The sequence below is a fragment of the Lepus europaeus genome, chromosome 18, assembly GCF_033115175.1.
Source record: "Lepus europaeus isolate LE1 chromosome 18, mLepTim1.pri, whole genome shotgun sequence".
Taxonomy (NCBI): domain Eukaryota; kingdom Metazoa; phylum Chordata; class Mammalia; order Lagomorpha; family Leporidae; genus Lepus; species Lepus europaeus.
The window spans coordinates 54,173,795-54,200,049 of record NC_084844.1 but is presented as its reverse complement, the minus strand read 5'-3'; the positions used below and the strand labels follow the sequence as shown (position 1 = coordinate 54,200,049).

General features: G+C 40.8%; 1 protein-coding gene across 3 annotated transcripts; it reads left to right on the top strand.

Annotated features, from left to right (window-relative positions):
- Positions 1-26,255, top strand: LOC133747070 (myosin-2). Of its 3 annotated transcripts, none has more exons than XM_062175206.1 (38): positions 1-204; positions 298-441; positions 1,798-1,954; positions 3,246-3,273; positions 3,357-3,471; positions 3,610-3,702; positions 4,207-4,270; positions 4,388-4,486; positions 4,953-5,056; positions 5,622-5,760; positions 8,444-8,562; positions 8,652-8,801; positions 10,303-10,473; positions 10,563-10,868; positions 11,486-11,557; positions 12,334-12,421; positions 12,504-12,621; positions 13,685-13,808; positions 13,895-14,031; positions 15,780-16,035; positions 17,614-17,856; positions 17,960-18,136; positions 18,218-18,363; positions 18,446-18,536; positions 18,623-19,012; positions 19,615-19,741; positions 20,432-20,550; positions 20,722-20,918; positions 21,693-21,876; positions 21,954-22,119; positions 22,221-22,345; positions 22,509-22,817; positions 22,901-23,104; positions 23,646-23,771; positions 23,863-24,033; positions 24,117-24,221; positions 24,348-24,443; positions 26,103-26,255. In XM_062175206.1, the coding sequence occupies exons 1-38, from the start codon at positions 1-3 to the stop codon at positions 26,253-26,255; spliced, it is 5,817 nt and encodes a 1,938-aa protein (XP_062031190.1). The 3 variants fall into 3 exon arrangements, with proteins under 3 accessions (XP_062031190.1, XP_062031189.1, XP_062031188.1); XM_062175205.1 differs by having other exon boundaries at positions 10,563-10,872; positions 11,484-11,557; XM_062175204.1 differs by having other exon boundaries at positions 10,563-10,891; positions 11,491-11,557.

Genomic DNA, 26,255 nt, shown 5'->3' with positions numbered 1-26,255 from the left:
ATGAGTGCGGACTCAGAAATGGCTGTTTTTGGGGAGGCTGCTCCTTACCTCCGAAAGTCTGAAAAGGAGCGCATTGAGGCCCAGAATAGGCCCTTTGATGCCAAGACATCGGTCTTTGTGGTAGAGCCCAAGGAATCCTTTGTCAAAGGGACTATCCAGAGCAGAGAAGCAGGGAAAGTGACGGTGAAGACTGAAGGGGGAGCGGTGAGTAGCGTCCCAGGAGTCTGTCACATTTTACTGATTTCTTGTTGTTGTGTCACTCAATCAATGTAAGTGGTTATGCTTCCTGTTTACCAGACTCTCACCGTGAAGGACGACCAGGTGTTCCCCATGAACCCTCCCAAATATGACAAGATCGAGGACATGGCCATGATGACTCACCTGCACGAGCCTGCTGTGCTGTACAACCTCAAAGAGCGCTATGCAGCCTGGATGATCTACGTGAGTGTCCCTGCCAGCAGTCTTCATCATCACCACTACCCCACTAGCCCACTGCTTGCACTACAGCATAGATGGGTCATGACTGTGTAACTAGTTGTGTAACTAGTGAAAGAGTTCATTATTGCTATTGTAAGGCACAGCCACAGCCAGAACTTCATCCTCGTCTTTTCATTAAAAGATAGGGAAGGTCATTATTGTCCAAGTAGACTGGGTTTGTCACAGATCCCTTGAGCAGTCACTGCTTATTATCTCAACCAAGTGCCTATCTATTTGTCCTGATTCCAGCTGCTAGATCATCCAGATGGATAAGGTTAAATTATGTTTTAACACTCAGAAAATGATTTTTTCAAAGACCAAACGCCTTATCTTCACCTCCCCAAAATAGCAGCAATTAGTATCTTGATGCTTTGACCTCTGCTATCTGGAATGCTACCTCTTTGGTGAAACCTTTCCAACTTCTCCAGACAGAGCTGAATACTATTCTATTGCTTCAGTCCCTCCAACAACACTGGCCATGTTTTTCCTTGATCATTCATTTACATGACTGTCTCCTACTGCGAGTTCTTCAAGGGACATCCTCTCATTGATGTTTTCTACGGCCTTCCAGAAGCCAGGAACAATAGTCACTCAATCAGTATTTGTGAATTGCATCTATTATTATTATTATTCATATTTTTGCACTGTTTAACCAGTGCTGATATTCAGTGTGCTACATCTATGCAGGTGTACTTGGTGGTTACAGCTGGCTTCCATTCTAATTGCTTGGTCTCTGTCTTGGACCAGCTGGCAAAGATTTTTGAAATCCCTCTATTGTAATCATAATGTATCTACATGATTTTTGCTCTGCTTCTTTATAACTCAAAAATATTCTGCAAACATTTTCCAAGTGTTGCTGCAAATTCCTGTTTACTTCTTAAAATTTCTGCATCATGCTGCATTAAGAATATTTACCACCATTCACCTAACCATTCTCTTATTGTTGGGTACTTAGCTTATGTCCATTTTTACATCCCCATATACTTGAATTATCTTAATACCTCAGAAGAAACACATGCCCATTTTCTTCAAAACATAAGAAAGTCTCATAGTACACATTTTTAAAATAAAGGTCTTTTGGAGCTCTTGCTTTGTGAAACTCACCGTGACAAGCCCCCAATGAGAAATCTAAATTGTGGTCCCTTTCCTCAAGAGTTTTGCTACCTCATCATTGAATCTGCCTACTAGTTTCCATGCTGATGCCTTGAAGAAATGTTAAAAAAAAATCAGTGTTCTTTTTTGCTAAAATTCAATGAATAAATGATTGCACAAATAACGGGAGAGGCATTTGGATAACTTTTTTATTTTTCTCTTGCCTAGACCTACTCGGGCCTGTTCTGTGTCACCGTCAACCCCTACAAGTGGCTGCCGGTGTACAACCCCGAGGTGGTGACGGCCTACAGAGGCAAAAAGCGTCAGGAGGCCCCGCCCCACATCTTCTCCATCTCTGACAACGCCTACCAGTTCATGCTGACTGGTGAGTGTGTTGAATGCATTATGTGTATAATCTTTTTTTTTTTTTTTTTTTTTTTTTTTTTTACAGCAGAACCATAGGAGAAAGTGACTGTAACCAACCTCCACACCATTTTGAGATGATCCCTTTTAGCTGAGGCTGCTGTAGGTGGGAGGGAGAAGGTTGAGAGAGGATAATCTGCATTATCCAACCAGTTGCTGGTGATTTTACAACCTTTCAAAAGTCAATGGACATTGGCTAGAGTTAGATCACTTACTTTTGGATGCCTTGGAAACTCAAATAAATTTGAGCAAAAAGGAAAAAAATATCTGTATGTGTATATATGCATTCATGCTCATATACAATCACACATATGAACTAAGCACATTAATACAAGGCAAAGAAAAGGAGGAGGAGGAGGAAGAGGTAGGGCTGGAGGTAGAGAGGAGGATGAGTAGAAAGAAGAATGGAATTTGCCTTTGTGGTTTTATCCTGAATCTCATAAATTATGGATAATGAAAATGTGTATTAAGGATGGCACAGAAGTCATTGCTCTTTGCCCAGAACCAATCTGAGTGGGCTCCAGATTCTCAGGTCTACCTGGTATTAAGATAATTATGCCATGAATCTGCTAACCACAACATTGTCTCGGGTAGAACAATCTAAGGTTCTTGTGGCACCTTGGGAGAGGGCTTAGAGGAAGCCTCTTCATCAAAAGGAACTTCTACTTTTCCCTAAAAGTATGCCTAAAGCCATGCGTACTTCCAAAGCCACCACCTTTACTACACTTACTCCTTCTAACACATTAATATCTCTAATGCCCTCCTTTCGTTATCTTTTGCACCCAAGATAAATATGACACTACCTTAAATTGTCATCCAAACCCAGCTAGAGAGCCAAGTTTACTTTCAGTATTTATTTAATAAATACTTGTTAAAAGAAAAAAAAAAAGAAATCTGGTGCTTCAGGAAAATACAGCTATGTGATCATCATTCACACTATGGCTTCAAACATTTCCTTTCACCATAGAATCTCTTCATCAAACGAATGAAACATTTTTTGGTAGAGTGGAATGTAAAACCAGATGAAAGTGGTGATGCTGTGTTTAAATGGGTGCATGTATACTACACCTGGGAGGAACAGTGAGAAGTAGGAGAGAAGGTTATGGGAAAGTGATGGGTCTAGGACTCACCAAGCCCTAAGGATTGCAAAGCTCAGTGTGAAACTATTGCGAGGTTCATTCCATTTTACTTTAGTTGCCATTTACAATTATATAAGGACATGGTATTAAGTGCCCATAATTTCTCTTTTGTAGATAGGGAGAACCAGTCGATCCTTATTACGTAAGTAGATTTTACACTTTCTTTCCACGACTGTAACCACTGCTACCTTTGGGACCTCATCTGATTTAGTTTTATTTCGGCAGCGGAGAATCCGGTGCAGGGAAGACTGTGAACACGAAGCGTGTCATCCAGTACTTTGCAACAATTGCAGTTACTGGGGACAAGAAGAAGGAGGAGACTACCTCTGGCAAAATGCAGGTGAGTGTGATTGCCGTGGTTAATTGCCATGGAAAAATACAACTTATGATGTGTTTTGCTTGAATTTCATGTTCTGTCAGGGCTCTCGGGTAACAAATTCCCGAGCTCCAGATATGAGGACTGTTTTTGCCTTTGCAGGGGACTCTGGAAGATCAGATCATCAGTGCCAACCCTCTACTGGAGGCCTTTGGCAACGCCAAGACTGTGAGGAATGACAACTCCTCTCGCTTTGTAAGTCTCTTGGACACTAGGACAGACACTGTTGACTGGTCAGAATTTATTTGGCATTTTATGAACACATTCTCTGGATCTTTTTGCATTCACATTATATTACATTATGGTTCTTTTCCTCTGAGCATGTAATAACACACATCAAAGCCCTGTGCTGAAAGATATGTATGTGGCCCTTTTCCTGACTTCTCTCTTCTCTGTCCTTATCTACAATTATTCACAATTTTTAAAATCTATTTTTAATTAAAAATAATTGTATATGATTATGGGAGCATAATGTGAAGTTCTGATGAATATATACATTATCATATAATTAAACCAAGATCATCAGCTCACAAGTTCTAAATCAAAGCTAAAATTCTGTTACAAATACGAGATACATATTTCTCTACCTGCTACAAATAATCTGTAGATTGGTTTAATACTATAGCATTAACGTTTCAAGTTTCTCAAAGCTTTGATGTTATTGAAGCACAAGGTAGTAACAATAGTTTTCTTTTCAAGGGTAAATTCATCAGAATCCACTTTGGAACTACAGGAAAACTGGCTTCTGCTGACATTGAAACATGTAAGTGCTCAGATATCCTTGAAAATCATTTCTGTTTCTTATGACCAATAAAACTGGCCAAAAATCACATTTGTATGCCCATAAATTTTTACACTTCTCGTGTTTGTTCCCTTCCAGATCTGTTAGAGAAGTCTCGAGTTACTTTCCAGCTTAAGGCTGAAAGAAGCTATCATATTTTTTATCAGATTACATCAAACAAGAAACCAGAACTAATTGGTAAGAGATTCCCTTGCAGAAATACCAACCCAGCCTCTATCATTCTAGTATTCCATGGCTGATTTTTTTCGAGTTCATATATTATTTTATTTTTAAAAATAGCTTTGCAAGTTTGGTAACACTTTGTGCTCATCATAAAAATTCATAAGAAAGCAAAAGAAAAACAAACTAATACCTCTCATTTCTACTGCTATGAAATAATCACCATGAACTTGGATAAAAATCATTCTCATAATTTTTATATGTGTATCATTACATATACAAGGCATATATAAGATGTATGGAACTGAAATCATAGCTGAATGCTTTTCTGTAATCTTTCTTGTTGAGGAATAATATACTATAGCTTTGTCCATCTCAACAGATACATTCCACATCATTATTTCTAATGGTCGTATAGCATTGCATTCTGCAGATAAGCAAGGTTTCCTTAACCACCCCCCCCTGCTCTTTTTCATGTACTTAGAAATGCTTCTGATTACCACGAACCCATATGATTACCCATTTGTCAGTCAAGGGGAGATCAGTGTGGCCAGCATTGATGATCAGGAAGAACTGATGGCCACAGATGTAAGTATAACATAAGAAAATTAGAATTATTGTGTCAAGTTAGAGCAATGATCCAAGCAGATGAATATGCAATCTCTCTAGAAGAAATAGCAAAGGAAGAGTCAAAGATTCTAAGTATGCATGTGCCCCTGGAGTCAAACTAAAAGATTAAGATATGTCCCTATAGCATTTTACTGTCCCTTACTACCCTTCTAAATATTTATCATAACCTTTTATATTTTTTATTAAACTTTTATTTAATGAATATAAATTTCCAAAGTACATATCATAACCTTTTAAAAAGTCACCTTGCATCAGATCCATACCAGCTCTCAAGACAACAGACTCCGTGGGTCACTATCCTTGTTCTCTGTTCTAAGTTTACTCTTTGAATCTTAAGAAGATAAACATGCACAATTTTACTGCCTTTGGTTGACCAAGACTCTCTACACTCCATCTGAAGGGTCCTTGGCCTCCACGAGTATTGGTAGTTTCCTCAGTTAGATCCAACAATTCAGGAAAGGGAGTGTGAACTAAGTGAGTGCACTTTGTAATCTAACAGTTATCCCGCTGGCTATATTGACAGAGCGCCATTGATATTTTGGGCTTTACTAATGAAGAAAAGGTCTCCATTTACAAACTCACGGGGGCTGTGATGCATTATGGGAACATGAAATTCAAGCAGAAGCAGCGTGAGGAGCAAGCTGAGCCAGATGGCACTGAAGGTACCGACTAAGTCATCCACCTGATTTTTTTGTTTGTTTGTTTGAAAATCACATTCTTACCTTGTAATTCTAGAGATTTCCTAGGGAAGATAAATTCACTTTTTTTTTAAATTTTTCTTACTTAGTAATTATAAATTTCCAAAGTACAGTTTATGGCTTTTTCCGCCCAACAATTTCCCTGCCACTCGCACCCCTCCCATCTCCGGCTCCCTCTCCCATTCCTTTCACATCAAGATTAATTTTCAATTATCTTTATATACAGAAGATCGATTTAGTATATATTAAATAAAGATTTCATCAGTTTGCACCCACACAGAAACACAAAGTGTAAAATACTGTTTCAGTACTAGTTATAGCATTACTTCACATTGGACAACACATTAAGGACAGATCCCACATGAGAAGTAAGTACACAGTGACTCCTGTTGTTGACTTAACAATTTGATACTCTTGTTTATGGCGTCAGTAATCTCCCTAGGCTCTAGTCATGAGTTGCCAAGGCTATGGAAGCTTTTTGAGTTCGCCGACTTCAATCTTATTCTGACAGAGTCATAGTCAAAGTGGAAGTTCTCTCCTCCCTTCAGAGAAAGGTACCTCTTTCTTTGATGGCCCCTGTTGTTTCCACTGGGATCTCACTTGCAGAGATCTTTCATTTGGGTCTTTTTTTTTTTTCTTTCCAGAGTGTCTTGGCTTTCCATGCCTAAAATACTTTCATGGGCTCTTCAGCCATATCCAAATGCCTTAAGGGCTGATTCTGAGGCCAGAGTGCTATTTAGGACATCTGCCATTCTATGAGACTACTGTGTATCCCGTTTCCCATGATGGATTGTTCTCTCCCTTTTTGATTCTATCAGTATTAGCAGACACTAGTTTTGTTTGTGTTATCCCTTTGACTCTTAGACCTATCAGAGCCATCAGTTGTGAACTGAAATTGATCACTTGAACTAGTGAGATGGCATTGGTACATGCCACCTTGATGGGATTGTATTGGAATCCCCTGGCACGTTTCTAACTCCACCATTTGGGGCAAGTCCAATTGAGCATTCCCAAATTGTACATCTCCTCCCTCTCTTATTCCCACTCTTATATTTAACAAGGATCACTTTTCAGTTAAAATTTAAACACCTAATAATTGTGTGTTAATTACAGAGTTCAACCAATAGTACTAGAACAAAACAAAACAAAAATACTAAAACGGATACATTGTACATCAACAGTCAGGACAAGAGCTGATCAAGTCACTGATTCTCATAGTGTCCATTTCACTTCAACAGGTTTCCCCTTTGGTGTTCAGTTAGTTGTCACCGATCAGAGAAAACATATGATATTTGTTCCTTTGGGACTGGCTTAATTCACTCAGCATAATGTTTTCCAGATTCCTCCATCTTGTTGCAAATGACCGGATTTCATTGTTTTTGACTGCTGTATAGTATTCTATAGAGTACGTGTCCCATAATTTCTTTATCCAGTCTACTGTTGATGGGCATTTGGGTTGGTTCCAGGTCTTAGCTATTGTGAATTGAACTGCAATAAACATTAATGTGCAGACAGCTTTTATGTTTGCCAATTTAATTTCCTTTGGGTAAATTCTAAGGAGTGGTATGGCTGGGTTGCATGGTAGGGTTATATTCAGGTTTCTGAGGAATCTCCAGACTGACTTCCATAATGGCTTAACCAGTTTGCATTCCCACCAACAGTGGGTTAGTGTCCCTTTTTCCCCACATTCTCGCCAGCATCTATTGGTAGATTTCTGAATGTGAGCCATTCTAACTGGGGTGAGGTGAAACCTCATTGTGGTTTTGATTTGCATTTCCCTGGTTGCTAGTGATCTTGAATATTTTTTTCATGTGTCTGTTGGCCATTTGGATTTCCTCTTTTGAAAAATGTCTATTGAGGCCCGTGGCCCATCTCTTAAGTGGGTTGTTTGTTTTGATGTTGTGGAGTTTCTTGATTTCTCTGTAGATTCTGGTTATCAACTCTTTTCTGTTGCGTAGTTTGCAAATATTTTTTCCCATTCTGTAGGTTGCCTCTTCACTCTCCTGACTGTTTCTTTTGCAGTACAGAAACTTCTCAATTTGATACAATCCCAATAGTTAATTTTGGCTTTGACTGCCTGTGCTTCTGGGGTCTTTTCCAAGAAGTCTTTGCCAGTACCTATATCTTGCAGGGTTTCTCCAATGCTCTCTAATAATTTGATGGTGTCAGGTCGTAGATTTAAGTCTTTAATCCATATTGAGTGAATTTTTGTGTAAGGTGAAAGGTAGGGGTCTTGCTTCATGATTCTGCACGTGGAAATCCAATTTTCCAAGAACCATTTATTGAATAGACTGTCCTTACTCCAGAGATTGGTTTTAGATCCTTGATCAAATATAAGTTGGCTGAAGATGTTTGGATTGATTTCTGGTGTTTCTATTCTGTTCCAATGGTCTATCCATCTGTTTCTTCAGTTTTAACGTATACCTAAATAACACATGATGTGAAGCATGGACATTAGGTATATGTTTTCTATAATTATAATTTCTGGAGTTCTTTAGGGAAGACAGCTCATAATTAAGATCTTGGACTTAGGGGAAGAACAGATAAGAACACCCAAAAACATAATCAAAACTCTGCACAAAATGTATGTAGCTTAAAGTAATCTTTCCTTGGGCAATAAAACTGTTTTATCATTACTTCCTTTCAGTTGCTGACAAGGCAGCCTATCTCCAGGGTCTGAACTCTGCTGACCTGCTCAAAGCCCTCTGCTACCCCAGGGTCAAGGTCGGCAATGAATTCGTCACCAAAGGCCAGACTGTAGAGCAGGTAGGTACATAATTCAAATTCATTACAGAGGCAAAAGCATTTTTACGGTCCTCAAACAACTACAAGAGACATGTCTTTTGTCTTTCAAGGTCACCAATGCGGTAGGCGCTCTGGCCAAAGCCATCTACGAGAAGATGTTCCTGTGGATGGTCACCCGCATCAACCAGCAGCTGGACACCAAGCAGCCCAGGCAGTACTTCATCGGGGTCTTGGACATTGCAGGCTTTGAGATCTTTGATGTGAGTTGGTATCTAGTTGATGAAAGAAGTTTTAATTCTGGAAAAATTAGTAAGAAGGAATTTGTGAATAGTATGACCTTTCTTTCCACTGTCACAGTTATGTTAAGACTTAAAAGAGATTGACTTGGCAGCTATGAATCATTTATTGTAATGGCAGTAACATTCCATTGAGAAACAGTACATGTGATGAGGGTCCTTCAATTTGCCACTTGATTCCCAAGTAGTCATGAACTGACTTGGTGTTGTAAAGAACTCTGGTATTCCCACAGAGAAAACTGAAGTTGGCATGATAGACCAAAGGAAAGCTGTGCAGCATATAATATGCTCCAAATACACGGTGGAGAAATCACTCAGCAGATAATAAAAGCTGGAGGTTCATAATGCAGAGTTAACCTTCATAAATGCAATTAGCTTTGAATGTTGATTAATGTGATATCATAAAATAAAAATTCATATTTGATCAGGAAATACATTTTTCTTACAGTATTTAACAAATTTGTTTTTCTCTGAGTATAAGAGCAAAACTTGGGCATTGCATAAAATGTAGAAAAGTAATAAAGAGATTCTACATAATTCCACTATTTATTTATTACTATTCTACTATTTTTAGTAATTGCTAACATTTTAGAATTTTTTTTAAATATATAGGTTGCGTTATACTGTGTGTAATATTTAGAATCTTGACTTTTTTCCATTTCACATTAAAGAAGACCAGAGGTCACAATTACTGCTCACTTGAAATGTTGACCATCATGACTTCCAAGCAAAACGTGATGGATAGTTTTACCATAATATACATTTTTCTAAAAGATCAAATAATTCATTTATTTGAAAGGCAGAGTAACAAAGAGGAAGAGACAAAGAGAGAGCTTCCATCTGCTGGTTCACTCCCCAAATTCCCACAACAGCTGGGGCTGTGGCAGACCAAAACCAGGAACCAAGCACTAAGGCTATCACCTGCTGCCACCAGGATGCATTGGCAGGAAGCTGCATAGGAAGTGGGGTTGCCTGGGCTTGAGCCAGCACCCTGCAGGTGTCCTAAGCAGTGGCCTAACCTGCTATGCCACAATACCTGCCTCTAAACTTTTCTTTTAATTCCATCCCCCCCCCCCCCACACACACACCAACTTTTTGAAGTACTCTCATAGACTTCTTGCAGTCAGTTTCTCATGAGTTGCAATTAGGATCTTAAATGAGTCAATAAAAAGCTATCACCCCTCTGGAAAACATAGAAGACAATGAGACCAAACAGGATGAAGAGGTATGAAATCCGGAAAATACATGAGTAAACTTAGCAAATGAAGGGAAGAAGTATTAATGAGAATTTTCTACAAAATGGCAGCAGAGAAAACTGGCTTCCACATGCCTCAAGCCTTCCACACTTTTCACTTTTAATCTCGGAGGAGTCTCTTCAACCCTAAAATCAATAATCTAAAGACTGTTGGACATGTATTTTGAAGTTTGAGTCCTGTAACTGAAGTAAACACAAATATCTTTTTAGTTCAACAGCTTTGAGCAGCTGTGCATCAACTTCACCAACGAGAAACTGCAACAGTTTTTCAACCACCACATGTTCGTGCTGGAGCAGGAGGAGTACAAGAAGGAAGGCATCGAGTGGACCTTCATCGACTTCGGGATGGACCTCGCTGCCTGCATCGAGCTCATCGAGAAGGTATCCTATTCCATCCAGTTGGTACCCTCTTCTCACACCCTCTGAAGTTCAGATTTACCCACATGCGTTCTGCATTGCCTTCAATCCAGCCGATGGGCATCTTCTCCATCCTGGAGGAGGAGTGCATGTTCCCCAAGGCCACAGACACTTCCTTCAAGAACAAGCTGTATGACCAGCACCTGGGCAAGTCTGCCAACTTCCAGAAGCCCAAGGTGGTCAAAGGCAAGGTGGAGGCCCACTTCTCCCTGATCCACTATGCGGGCGTCGTGGACTACAACATCACTGGCTGGCTGGAGAAGAACAAGGACCCGCTGAACGAGACCGTGGTCGGGCTCTACCAGAAGTCTTCACTGAAAACTCTAGCTTTCCTCTTCTCTGGAGCTCAAACTGCTGAAGCAGGTAATGCTCAAAAGTCCAGGTACAAAATGTGATGTTAGAATGAGCCTCGTGATTTGCCTATGGCAAGAGGATGGTTGCAGGCCAAACTTCTTGTTCCTCCAAGTACTAAGTAGGCAGGCTACATTATAATTATGAATTTGTGGTTCACCCATGTCTGACAGGGTTCCTACTGCAAAGGGTCAGGGAGGAAATGCCAAGCTCTGAACCAAAGAAAGCCCTCATCTTCTATGATTTTTGCTTCTTCCTTCAAATCTCCTGGATACTGAGTATTGGGGGAAAGGCATTATTTAAGGCAACAGAGTGACAAACCTCTCTCTCTCTCTCTCTCAGTACTAGCTTCTGTGGATTTTTGAAGTTAGTGTGTCTACAGATGGCCTAATATAGGAGAATGCATTTCTATATAGTGAAGTGAATGACTTTCATTTCATTTCCCAGTGGAGAAGGAATCACAGAAAATTTGATGCAAACACAGTGAAAAAAGAAAGCTCAGAGGGGTCATCAGGTGGAAAAATGCTGCACTCGATGAGCACAGAAATCAGCAAATAAGCAAGAAATAGTCCTATTGATTCAAAACTGTATTTGAATAACATCTTTGATTCTTTTTTCTCCAGAGGCCAGTGGCGGTGCCAAGAAAGGTGGCAAGAAGAAGGGCTCTTCTTTCCAGACAGTGTCTGCCCTTTTCAGAGTAAGGAAGAAGCTATTTTTGGCATGCCCCAGTTACTTGGAAGATTCCCTTTTAAAAGTACAAGACCTTCCATCCATGAGTTGTTTAGCAAAGGACTGATGTGAAAAACTTGTTGATCTCACTTTGTAAAGAGGGATTTTAATTGCTCAGAAATGATTAGCTCATCTGCCATGCAAAATTGAACAATGAATATTTTATATGAAATTTTATAAAAGTTACTCCTGCACCATTAATAATCAAGTTAAGGCATAAAAAGGAGCAGTGTGGGTACTCAGAGAAACAGCATTCATACTAGGGAAACCTAGCAGCTAGCCTACAATGAACCCAAGACGGTATCCTTGCTCTTAATCCAGATTCTCCATTGCAACTGGTAGATAGATTCCCTTATGGATAATCTTCATGCCCCCAAAGTGGGTAGAGTTGGAAAGGGAGTTATATTTATGAGAAAAAGCCCAAATGTAGAACCAGCTTTCCATGTTCTTATCAGAGAACTGTGGCGTTTAGTAAGAAGAAAGAGTGATCATCTAATAGGGGATGGAGTTGGCCCTGTCAGTGCATGTGAGTAGACATGGAGTAGGGTAGGAAGAAGGATGATGCTTCTATAAACTGAACAGAAACATATGTCAGGCAGCTTGGGAGCACTGAAGGTGCTACCTTCAGTGAAAACAGCCCATGCTGCTTATGCATCTCTGCTGTAGACACTGATGACACAGACATCACCAGCGACTCTTAACCATGTTGGAAGCCTGAGCTAACAAGTTTTCCTGGTTGTGCAGGAGAATTTGAACAAGCTGATGACCAACCTGAGGAGCACTCACCCCCACTTTGTACGGTGCATCATCCCCAATGAAACGAAGACTCCTGGTAAGGCACTTCTGATAGCCACACGAGCCCCAGCGTGCTTGCTGTATTGCATGAAATGTGGCACGTGTGTTCTCTCTTTCAGGGGCCATGGAGCATGAACTGGTCTTGCACCAGCTGCGGTGCAACGGGGTGCTGGAGGGCATTCGCATCTGTAGGAAGGGCTTCCCAAGCAGAATCCTGTATGCTGACTTCAAGCAGAGGTCAGAGTCTCCTAATTAAGGCATATCTTAAAGTTTGCTTTGAACGCATTTTATGCAAATGAGACTACTCAGTGAGAAATATTTTCCTATTTGCTATTTATACTTTGTCACAAGATAGGAAAAAGTTATGTCTCAAAGCACCCTTAAAAGTACATCACATTTTCAGTACAGTGTAGAATTTTTAATAGATTTGCCAAGCTCTTGGTCTGTCTCACTGATGTACTCATTAATTTCAATAATTTTGAGAACCACTTTTTGAGTGCTTAATGTGTTTGGATTATCTCACTAAATCCTCACAAAAATCCAACACAAATAAGCACTATAAGGCCTCATTTTGTAGATGAATAAGGTGAGGCTCAGAGAGACAACCATTTGTCCAACATCACACAGTTAATAAGAGGCTGAATTAGGAACTCTCTTGTGCATACTTGGTGACCAGTTAGTCATTTTCTGCCACTTTCTTCAGTATCATCTATCTTCATCTTCTCTCACACATTATTTTCCCAGAAACAGAAGGGACATATTACCATCTCAGATCCTCTGATCCTTTTTCTCCTCCTAAGATGAGCCCATCTTGACAATCACAGACAAAGCAGAAGGGACAAATGGCTGGGTCTGGAGGACTTGACAGCACTCAAGATCCAAAGCATCCCTCAGTCTGATTTTAGGAGATTAGCGCAGTTCCCCATACCTGACATGTACCTGCTCCCAGACCCCTCAATAACAAGTAGCTTTCTTGGATCCCATGTCTTAAAAAGCAAATGGGCCTATCAAGGATAATACATCACATTTTAACACCTTAATGTGAATAAGATTATAAAATCTTTTTCTGAGAATAGGCTCTGGCTCTGTTGAGGCAGAAAAGAAAGCTGCAACTAAGAGGGAAAGTAACATGGACTAAAAATTAATAGCCCATCATTTGAGCATCTATGTGAATAACATCCTCACCATGAACAGAGAATTGTTCAACATTTTATACAGTCTCTGTTTTTTTTTTTTAATGGATCATTTAATGTTTAGCTACTCTGATGTCATCACTAACTCAAGTTTTTAAAAACTATAGATACAAGGTGCTGAATGCAAGTGCTATCCCTGAAGGGCAATTCATTGACAGCAAGAAGGCTTCTGAGAAGCTCCTTGGGTCTATCGACATTGACCACACCCAGTACAAATTTGGTCACACCAAGGTAATATTCTCCACATCCCACCTAATGCTGTCCCTGTCCCTTTGATCGTCATACAAAGTTTCTGATCTACAACTGCCCATGCACAGGTGTTTTTCAAAGCTGGTCTCCTGGGGCTCCTAGAGGAGATGCGAGATGACAAGCTGGCCCAGCTGATCACCAGAACCCAGGCCATGTGCAGAGGGTTCCTGGCAAGAGTGGAGTACCAGAAGATGGTGGAGAGAAGGTACAAAAACACAGTGCTCATTCACATCTTCCTTCTTCAAAAACACATTTGATGTGACGCAGTTAAGATTCAGCTATGGTAAGGACAACAAAGTAAGAAGGAATGTATAAGAGTCCTACAATGACATGGGGCTGTGCGTATATTAGAAAACATAAGGTAAGGGTCATAACCATAGAACACATTCTGAAGGTTTGGGTAAAAAAAAAAACCTGAGCATGATAAAGTGCAGAGTTACTGTCTAACAAGAGGAACACACACCAGTGAGTGTGCAAACTTCTGTCATAGCACTTGGTTCTAATATGATAAACCATTAAATAAGGGATGCTCAACTACACAGCATTCATGATTTTCAAAAGTGGTTCAACAAAGGATGAAGAAACAACTTCTTTCATCTGATCAATTCTGTTACCAAACTATTAGGATTTAAAATATTAAGGGCAAATATCTGCAAAATTATCTTGTGCAGTGAGTTAATATGATGTCCCTCTGGTATATGGCTCTCGGGGCGGGGGGATCTAATCTGATATAATGAAGAGTTTGAAGACGAGAGTTAGGCATCTCAAACTATAGGAAGCAAACGATCAGGACCCATAGAAAGAAAAGCATTTGAGGTTGCCACCTGCATAGTCACACAAATATGGTTATGTCAGCTTTTATGAACAACAAATATGTGTGTGTCATCTTTTATAAACAACTCACATGAAACAAATTTTATTTTTAGCACTTATAATTGTGCTATTTTCTATTATTATCTATTTCATTAAAATAATAAGTTTTGGTCAATGACCGACTATGTATGTATCTGAGTGCCAACTGTTCATATATGAGGGTAGCTAATCTTTAAAAATAATTTAGATTGAAGGCCAGCGCTGCGGCTCAATAGGCTAATCCTCCACCTTGCGGCGCTGGCACATCAGGTTCTAGTCCCGGTCGGGGCGCCGGATTCTGTCCCGGTTGCCCCTCTTCCAGGCCAACTCTCTGCTATGGCCCGGGAGTGCAGAGGAGGATGGCCCAAGTGCTTGGGCCCTGCACCCCATGGGAGACCAGGAGAAGCACGTGGCTCCTGCCATCGGATCAGCACGGTGTGCCGGCTGCGGCGGCCATTGGAGGGTGAACCAATGGCAAAAGGAAGACCTTTCTCTCTGTCTCTCTCTCTCTCTCACTGTACACTCTGCCTGTCAAAAATAATAGTAATAATAATAATTTAGATTGAAATGAACATGCAGTTACAGAGTGAAATGCAAAATTCACACAAATTAAAATACAAAATCAGAGATTTTCAAAGACATTCTGAGGGTATTTTTATTGAATGTATGACATCCCTCAAAGTCATGTTCCCGTTTTTCCTACCTTAGTGGTGTTTTGGAAGGAATGTTTGAGAAGCACTGAGGCATAGCAGTTTTCCTTGGATCGGTATCATCAGCAACGCTTGCAAACTTAAAAATACAAACTTCCAGCCTACCTCAGATCATCTGAACCTCAGTCTCTCAAGGGGAGGTCCAGACATCAGTGCTTGTAACAAGTCCTTGAGGTGATTGTGATGCTTGCTCAAGTCTGAGAAGCAGTGATGTAGACAAATGAGTGATCAGCAAGTCCTTGACCATTATCTCAAAATATAAATTCTTTCATTGGCACATCTGAAAGCAGATGGCGATGAGGGTAATAGCAGAACCTCCTGCTCTCACTACCAAGATTTCATCTAATTCCATCACTCACACAACATCTAACTTGCATGCATCAAATTCCAGGGAGTCCATCTTCTGCATCCAGTACAACATCCGTGCCTTCATGAACGTCAAGCACTGGCCCTGGATGAAACTGTTCTTCAAGATCAAGCCCCTGCTCAAGAGCGCGGAGACTGAGAAGGAGATGGCCACCATGAAGGAGGAGTTCCAGAAAACCAAAGATGAGCTCGCCAAGTCAGAGGCCAAACGGAAGGAGCTGGAAGAAAAGATGGTGACACTGTTGAAAGAAAAAAATGACCTGCAACTACAAGTTCAGGCTGTAAGTTGGGGCATCTGCATGGGCATTAGGACACAAGTGACAGAATTCTTTCCACTATGGGCAGTGAGTAGAGTAGGTAGTCAGACTAGAAGACACCCACTGGAGAAGATCAAGACACTCCAATTGTACTAATAAAGGTCCATACATTCCTTCATTGTCCCAAAAACCCTTTCCTCCAACCAACACCAGGGCAATGAAATAAAACTGTCATCTCCCACTCTACACAACGTTATAAATCTATAGGATGTGACTTATTTTCCCTTTGAAGATGGTCCTTAGAAAGGTTTTTAACATGAAACAATAGCAAATAACATATTAAGGAGATGATGGCATGCAGTGAGTGATTTTGTTTTTTCCTTAAACTTCTTTGAACTTATCCTACATGTCCATGGGTCTTAAATTATTATATGGACAGCTGACTAACAGCAGTATTTTACATTAAAATTTATTGAATTATTGTTGGTTATTAATCTCAAAAACTCAGATTCTGTCTTTCCCGTTCATCTCCACAGTCAGTGCCCATCATGTCATACCCAGATTGCTGCGTCAGCACCTATGTGGCTCTGCCCACCCCCAGTTCTCTCTTCTGCTTATTGCTCAGTCCTAGACCAGTGATTTTAGAACTCCTTCCATCAACTTGGAAATGTAATGTTAAGGCTGTCTTTCATTTGGGTCAAGTTGAATTGGTCTGTTATAATTTACTCATCACAAAATCACATATTTTTTTCTGTTAAGATTGAACTCTGCTGTCAGCTTTGGACAGTGTAATAATTCTTTCTTCTAAATTACAGAAGGAAAATGAACTCTTTTTCTGCCCTTACTCTCTTCAAATCTATACTGAATTCTCTTCTGTTGCTCCCATAAACTTACTAAGAATCTGTCCAATGCCACTGTATTTACTATGTAGTTCTACATATCACATTTTATTCTTTTATGTATTAAAATGCTGATATGGAGGATAATTGAAAAAATATATTCAATGTTGTCCTCATCTCCTGCATGCCCTGGCCTTCTTATTTGGAAAGAGCTGGATACCAGGACTTTCTTAATTACTTTAGGCCTCAACTTGCATTTATAGTATAATCAGGATCATCTTCCAGTGCTACAAATAAAAATATTTCTGTAGCATCTCCATCTTAATTTGTCCCACTGGAATCCTCTTCCACACTACTCCTTCTCCTTTCCCCAATAACTTGATTCTGTAAATCGAAATCCTACTCATTTCTCAAGGCTCAGTTCAGATAACACATTCTTCATGAAACTATCATTGACTTAACTTCGGTGATCACTTGTGTCACTAACTGCTTTCTTCACTGATAGTTCCTTTGGGGAGACCAGCTTTCAGATCTACTATAAGACATACTCTTCTAAAGGAGCAGGACAATATCCAGTACATTTTGGCTTCCTCAATTATGGAAAATATGTTATATACCACAGGTGGTCCATGAAATCAACGTTTGTGAAGACACAAGGAAATGAATAAAGACATCCAAAGATTCTATTGCAGAAACTAACTCTGTTATCACTGTAAAGTACTTCATTCTATCTTCTCAATTTTGACTTTATTTTCAAATCAAGGAAGCTGAAGGCTTAGCTGATGCAGAGGAAAGGTGTGACCAGCTGATCAAAACCAAAATCCAGCTGGAGGCCAAGATCAAGGAGGTGACGGAGAGAGCCGAGGACGAGGAAGAGATCAATGCTGAGCTGACGGCCAAGAAGAGGAAACTGGAGGATGAGTGTTCAGAGCTGAAGAAAGACATCGATGACCTGGAGCTGACCCTGGCCAAGGTCGAGAAGGAGAAGCATGCCACAGAGAACAAGGTATAAAACACATAAGTTTGTGGGCATTTTTATTCTGAAATAAAACACAGAACTGAATCCACCATAATGTAACATTTAATCCAAAGCGTGTTTACTTCCTAAGGTGAAAAACCTCACAGAAGAGATGGCAGGCCTGGATGAAACCATCGCTAAGCTGACCAAGGAGAAGAAAGCCCTCCAAGAGGCCCACCAGCAGACCCTGGACGACCTGCAGGCAGAAGAGGACAAAGTCAACACCCTGACCAAGGCTAAAATCAAGCTAGAGCAGCAAGTGGATGACGTAAGCCTAGCATTATCAGGACACTTATTTTCTTTTCAATGAAACTAGCTATTCTTCTGACTAAATACTATTTACCTTTAGCTTGAAGGATCTTTGGAGCAAGAAAAGAAACTTCGCATGGACCTAGAAAGGGCTAAGAGGAAACTGGAGGGGGACTTGAAGTTGTCCCAGGAGTCCATAATGGACATTGAAAATGAGAAACAGCAACTTGATGAAAAGCTCAAAAAGTAAGTATGACAATGTGCTTATGGTTTTGCCTCCAGGGTTGGATATGGACTAAATTGTTATCCTTCACTACTTGTCTAAAAGGAAAGAGTTTGAAATGAGCAATCTGCAAAGCAAGATTGAAGATGAACAGGCCCTTGGCATTCAGTTGCAGAAGAAGATCAAAGAATTGCAAGTAAGTACATGGCTTTCATCAGTCTGGTTCACAGAGGTGCAGGTGTGACACAAAGAAGCTGAGTGTGTGCTTCCCTCTGTTCCCAGGCCCGCATTGAGGAGCTGGAGGAGGAAATCGAGGCAGAGCGGGCCTCCAGGGCCAAAGCAGAGAAGCAGCGCTCCGACCTCTCCCGGGAACTGGAGGAGATCAGCGAGCGGCTGGAAGAAGCCGGTGGGGCCACGTCTGCCCAGATCGAGATGAACAAGAAGCGGGAGGCTGAGTTCCAGAAAATGCGCAGGGACCTGGAGGAGGCCACGCTGCAGCACGAAGCCACGGCAGCTGCTCTTCGGAAGAAGCACGCAGACAGCGTGGCCGAGCTCGGGGAGCAGATTGACAACCTGCAGAGGGTCAAGCAGAAGCTGGAGAAGGAGAAGAGTGAGATGAAGATGGAGATCGACGACCTGGCCAGTAATGTAGAAACAGTATCTAAAGCCAAGGTACTACAGGTTCTGGAAAACTGTTTTTACATGGCAGTAATCCACTATAGACATGTCAGTTGGCATAGAGCAATTTAAACTTATTAAGTTGCTATTCATAGTAACAGAGAGAGATAAGCAAGCAAAATATTAGTATTTTTATTATTTCTATTTAACAAATGAATAAGCAGAAATTCAAAGAGGCATTGCACATCATCCCCATCACACCACTAATAAGTGATAGCACCAGCTTTTGAGCCTGGGTCATCGGTGGTTTCCCAGTCTCCAAGTGAAGAACATGGATCTCCAACATTTTCCATTTTCTAATAGGCAAGGTTTAATTACACATAAAAGCAAAGAAGTATTTCTGAACATGTTTTCTGTAAATAAACCTTGCAGTTCTCACCAAATCTTACAATTAGAACCTCATCTCTAAATTCTCCTGTCATGATTAGCTTTCATAAAATAGAAACAATTTCTTATATACCATATTACCCATAAGAGAATTTATTTTATACATAAAAGTTAATATTTTATTTTCCATTTTGGGAGACAGTATAGCCACTGCAAAGATTATCAGCTTGAAATGTCTTCATTTACTTCATTGTCTTTTTCCCCCCTAGGGAAACCTAGAGAAGATGTGCCGTACTCTAGAGGACCAAGTGAGTGAACTCAAATCAAAGGAAGAGGAGCAGCAGCGGCTGATCAACGACCTGACGACCCAGAGAGGACGCTTGCAGACCGAGTCTGGTAATCCCGCCCTCCTCTACACTCCCTGACAGTGGGGATGATGTGGTTAAGAACAAACGATTTGGTGATGTAAGAGCCTAACAAAAGTAACTGGGAACAAGTGTGATTCACTGAATGGCTCCAACTCTCACCCTGTCTGCAAGGTCACTTGAGGACAATGCTGGAGATGAAAACTTCCAGATGCTTGGGATCAAGCTCTGTTCCAGAAAGGCCTTGAGTGTTTGCCCACAGAGGGGACGTGGGCATTTGGGGTCATCCAACAGCGGTCTCAGGCTTCTGCTTCAGACCAATTTTCTTTTTATTTACTTCAGCATGAACTAACTTCCTAAATGGGCCAATACATAGCCCAGCTTCTCAAAAGTCTTACAGAACTAGAATTCTGTAGAATTAGATATTTTAATTCTCTTCTTCGGAAGTCCTCACCAGATTTTTCCCGATATCATATAACTATGAAAGAACTAGTTATGAGAAAAACAAAAAGAACTTAAGCTGTGATGTTACACTCATATATACATGTAAGTTTCTCCATAAAAATGAGAAATTTGGTATTTAGCATGAAGATGTCAACAGAGAATTCAATCGTCCGAGCACTCAAATTGAGGGGATAAAGGTTAAAATAGATTTCTATCATAGCCTTGCAGAATTTTTTTCTTCATTTTCAAAGATGGTGCCATTTCTCTTCTCTATCAGGTGAATTTTCACGCCAGCTTGATGAAAAAGAAGCTCTGGTGTCTCAGTTATCAAGGGGCAAACAAGCATTTACTCAACAGATTGAGGAATTGAAGAGGCAACTGGAAGAAGAGATAAAAGTAATTATGCATAATATATTGATGTGAATATATATATTACTCTTAGACTGATTTTTTTTCTCATTAGCCAACTCTAAATGGAGTCCATTTCACTAACATTGGAAGGGTTTTGAAACTTAAGGATTTAGTATTTAAATGCCCAGTAATATGTAGGCATAACTATTCCCACAGGCCAAGAACGCACTGGCCCACGCCCTGCAGTCCTCCCGCCATGACTGTGACCTGCTGCGGGAGCAGTACGAGGAGGAGCAGGAATCCAAGGCCGAGCTGCAGAGAGCAATGTCCAAGGCCAACAGTGAGGTTGCCCAGTGGAGGACCAAATATGAAACGGACGCCATCCAGCGCACGGAGGAGCTGGAGGAGGCCAAGTATGTTCACAGATGTGAGAAAATGTGCAAAGCCTTTGCACATTTGATCAGAAAGTTACAACCAATTCAGATTCAGTGAAGCGGTCCACAAATGTTCATTAATTAACTTCTATTTGCCATTCGCTATCAGGCTCTAAGATGGAGATGTGAATAACGCCAACATGGCCCCTTGTCCTTCTAGTCTAAAATCTAAGGAAGTGAAGAATAGTAAAATGAGTCACTCAGATAACTGGAAGCCTTGTTGCTGTTTGCGAAGCAGGCCAAGCTCATCACTCTTTTCTGGTTTTGCACTTGGTGTTCCTTTTTCTGGAATACCTTCTCTCAAGGTCTCCCTCCAGCTTATTTTCTGACTTCTTTTAGATCTTGACTCAAATTTTGCCTCCTCAGGCAATCCTTCTCTGAATACCTAGAGTAGTTGCCCACCACTCACCTATTTTACTTTTCTTCACTGCACTCACATATCTGTAAGGTCGTACACTTAACTTGCTTACTCTTTCTTTCTCACTTTTTACCAGCGTCATGAGGTGGCGGCCTTTTTTGTCTGAGTAGCTGATATGTACCCAGTATCTGGCTTATAAAAAGATACCATCAATACTTGTTGAACAAACAGATGGATGAATGGGACCGTTGGATGGTTGGGTAGATGGAATGTTTGAATGACTGCAGGATGGATGGATAGCTTTCATATGAAGTTTCCAATACTATACAGTGTCGTAACAGCTCGTAATTCTTGCTATGGGTCACCACTCTCTAAAAACATCTATAAACTTCAAGGAAGAAGCTGGCCCAGCGGCTGCAGGATGCTGAGGAACACGTAGAAGCTGTGAACGCCAAATGCGCTTCCCTTGAAAAGACGAAGCAGCGGTTGCAGAATGAGGTGGAGGACCTCATGCTGGACGTGGAGAGGACAAACGCAGCCTGCGCGGCCCTGGACAAGAAGCAAAGGAACTTCGATAAGGTAATTCCTGCGGCAGCCTCTGCTCTGCACTATGCTTGTCTGTCCCTGACTGCAGATAACCACTCTTGGTGTTTCAGATTCTGGCGGAATGGAAGCAGAAGTACGAGGAAACGCATGCCGAACTGGAGGCCTCCCAGAAGGAGGCCCGCTCCCTGAGCACTGAGCTGTTCAAGATGAAGAATGCCTATGAGGAGTCCTTGGATCAGCTGGAAACCCTGAAGCGGGAGAACAAAAACTTGCAGCGTGAGTACCTTTCACTCTCAGCACTATTCATGACCTGGGGGAACCTTTCTCAGACGCCACCTGCTTGACCACATTCCAACCTGTCTTTTTCTCTACAACAGAGGAGATTTCTGACCTCACGGAGCAGATCGCGGAAGGAGGAAAACGTATCCATGAACTTGAGAAGATTAAGAAGCAAGTGGAACAAGAAAAGACTGAACTGCAAGCTGCTTTAGAAGAAGCAGAGGTACTGGTCAAATTGTGCATGAAAAAAACAATAAATTCAGGAAAGAACTGTGTCCATCTGCATAGACTGAATAAAAAGATATACGGTCCCAAATTATTGGTGAGCAGAAAGACTTCAGAATGCTCCCATTGCCCTATTAATTTCTCTTCTCACTGTCACGAAGGCATCGCTTGAACACGAAGAGGGAAAGATCCTGCGCATCCAGCTTGAGCTGAACCAGGTCAAGTCTGAGATCGACAGGAAGATTGCTGAGAAGGATGAGGAAATTGACCAGCTGAAGAGAAACCACATCAGAGTGGTGGAGTCGATGCAGAGCACGCTGGACGCGGAGATCAGGAGCAGGAACGACGCCATCAGGATCAAGAAGAAGATGGAGGGAGACCTCAATGAGATGGAGATCCAGCTGAACCACGCCAACCGCATGGCTGCCGAGGCCCTGAGGAACTACAGGAACACCCAGGGCATCCTCAAGGTAAATGGTCCAAGAGGTACCCAGGTTGAAGGGAAGGCGGCAGCCCTGAGAACGCGGTGTCTCAAAGACTGTGCACTCCACAGGATACCCAGCTGCACCTGGACGATGCTCTCCGCGGCCAGGAGGACCTGAAGGAGCAGCTGGCCATGGTGGAGCGCAGAGCCAACCTGCTGCAGGCTGAGATCGAGGAGCTGCGGGCCACGCTGGAGCAGACGGAGAGGAGCAGGAAAATCGCAGAACAAGAGCTCCTGGATGCCAGTGAACGCGTGCAGCTCCTCCATACTCAGGTGGAAATGAGTGCCAAGAATTCCCCTGTACTAAATGTTTATGTGCCCCAGAATACAGAAGTCTGAAGTTTTTATATAACAGACATGTTTACATTTCTACCAAATTTTTATAATCTTTCACTATTTTATTTTGCAAATTTATTACTGAATTCTTTCCTCTGAGATTCATAGGCTGCCCAATATTCTATTATGTTATTATCATTATTGATCCTCATCATCAACAGTAGCATTTTTGTATCGGAGAAATGCAATATTACGATCATCTGTTATTATTTTAGACCTATGAATGGTCTCAATGATAAACAGCTGTTACAAAATTGTCAGCTATTTGGTCTACTTATAAGCTGTGCATTTGAAGATGCTGACTCTTCTAAAACATATCTGTTTTATGTACTTTTACTACACAACAAACTTATTTAATGTTGAAAGATATTAGTTGTACTTGAAAATGTTTGAGTTTTTTTTTTTTTTAAAGAAATAGTTATGACTAGATACTTTGGCAACTTGCTAAAAAAAATATATGTAACTTATTTTTTATCAGAACACCAGCCTGATCAACACCAAGAAGAAGCTGGAGACAGACATCTCCCAAATCCAGGGAGAGATGGAGGACATTGTCCAGGAAGCCCGCAACGCAGAGGAGAAGGCCAAGAAGGCCATCACTGATGTGAGCGCAGGGCAACACACTGGGCGGTCAGACTTGGATCACGACATGCTCTCTCCCCTCTCTTAACTCAGTCTGTTTTACTGCTGGGTAGGCGGCCATGATGGCGGAGGAGCTGAAGAAGGAGCAGGACACCAGTGCCCACCTGGAGCGCATGAAGAAGAACATGGAGCAGACTGTCAAGGACCTGCAGCTCCGCCTGGATGAGGCCGAGCAGCTGGCGCTGAAGGGCGGCAAGAAGCAGATCCAGAAGCTGGAGGCCAGGGTGGGTCTCCCAACACTTGCCTGTTTCCTTCTGCTTCCAGTGTCTTACTGGATCCAATTTCTTACGAGGCCATTTATCTGTAGGTGCGTGAGCTGGAAGGAGAGGTTGAGAGTGAGCAAAAACGTAACGTAGAGGCCGTCAAAGGTCTGCGCAAACACGAGAGGAGAGTGAAGGAACTCACCTACCAGGTAGGGCAGCCGTTTTTATCTGCTAAGCACTCTTTCATATGTGTGTGTGAAATATTTACATGCAATGATGCAATTAACAGTCATGTATTTTAGAAGTAAGGCCTTACGGTTTTTAAAATCTTTCAGACGGAAGAAGATCGGAAAAATATTCTCAGGCTTCAGGATTTGGTAGACAAACTGCAGGCCAAAGTGAAGTCCTATAAGAGACAAGCTGAGGAAGCTGTAAGTATCCTTAAGATGGAAGCGAAGAGTGAAGTCCTCGGGTTATGAAAAGCTAATAAATCATTAGATTCACTAGCCCTTGTGGTAAATAAACTGCTGCTTTATAGAACACAGTATCTTTAAAAAACGTTTGCACATTTTTGTGCTTATTACCTAGCATTTGTAATATTAATAGTTTAAGAGTTAACTTGCAGTCCACAAAGAAACCTCAAAGAATTGAAAAGCAGAAATGACACAGGCCGAATTCTCTAACCACAGGGTAATGAAATTGTGAAATGATGAGAAAATATAAGCAAATATTCCTGCATATTTAAATGTGGAAACATGAGTTTCCTTAAATATTCCTGGGCTAAATTAGAAGTAGAAAGCATAATCACTGCATCATTATTAATCATAAGTAAGATTACAAAGAAGATACTACTTTTAAAAATCCATAGAATGTAGTCAAAGCTGTGCTTGGAGGCTAATTCATTGATTTAAGTGCTTTCAACATGATCAAAAATTTTAAAAGTGAAAAAACAGTCCAATCAAGAAACTATAAATAATATTAACAACAAGAAAACAGAAAGAGGAAGTACTTGTAAAAAATAAGGAAGAAATTGATAAATTAGAGGGTCTTATTTTCTAATTTATTTCAGCAAAATCTGATAACTTCTGAGGAATTAATAAACACACCTGAAACTAGCTTGACAAAGGAAAAAGTGAGAGAAAATACAAACTGTCAGCATTAGCAATGAGCAGAAGGGTAATTCACCCACACAGAGGGTTATTATTTAAGACGTTACATATAAATCTGGCCATAAAGTTGAATTCTAGAAGAAACTGATGGTTTTTCTAAAAGAATATGAATTAGCAAGTTGACTAAGTTAGTTCAGAATTACTTCTGAAAATGGACCCAGGTCCAAATAGGTCTTTCAAAATTTCAAGGAACAGATAATCCCCAGGTATGTAAGCTGTTCAAGAGCATGGGAAAAGATGAAAAGCTTCCCAATACATGTTCAGAAGCTCACATAACCCTCATGCCATAGTCTGTCCAAGAGAGAAGAGGAGAAAGAAACCAAAGGCAGTTTTGCTTATATCTGTAGCTAGAGCAAATATTAAATTATTAAGTAGTAAAACTTGTACATTATTAAAAGAATTGTCAATCATTGTTTGCATAGTCTTATTTCCTACAACATAAGGGTTACCTATATAATTGGAACTCTGTCAATAGAATCATTACATCCAAAGCAAGAGAAAAAGTGAGAATCTTATGTCTAAATGACATGATAAAATTCAACATTTGCTTCTATTTTAAAAAACAAAAAATTATCTTTAATATGATTTTAAAAAATCTAAGTCAAAGTGAACAGTCATCATCTTAAACCAAGCTTTAACAACCCTGACTTTAATATTCCTGCCTCTTTCTGATCTTACTTTTTCTTTGCTCTACTTGTGGTATATATCATTTACTACATTTTGCTGCAAAAAATAGGGGTGTTATTATTTTTGAGGCATAAAGCCCCTCAAAAGTCATAAAGTTCATTTCAATGATAAGCAAAATCTAGCAGGTGGCAAGATTCTGTGCATCTACAGATGCCAAGTCCTTTCTTCCTTTGGGTCTACAGAGTCTAGAAAGATGCAGAGTATGGGTTCTTACAGTTTTATTTTTATTCTCAGGAGGAACAATCCAACACAAATCTGTCTAAATTCCGCAAGCTCCAGCATGAGCTGGAGGAGGCCGAGGAAAGAGCTGACATTGCTGAGTCCCAGGTCAACAAGCTGCGGGTGAAGAGCCGGGAAGTTCACACGAAAATCATAAGTGAAGAGTGA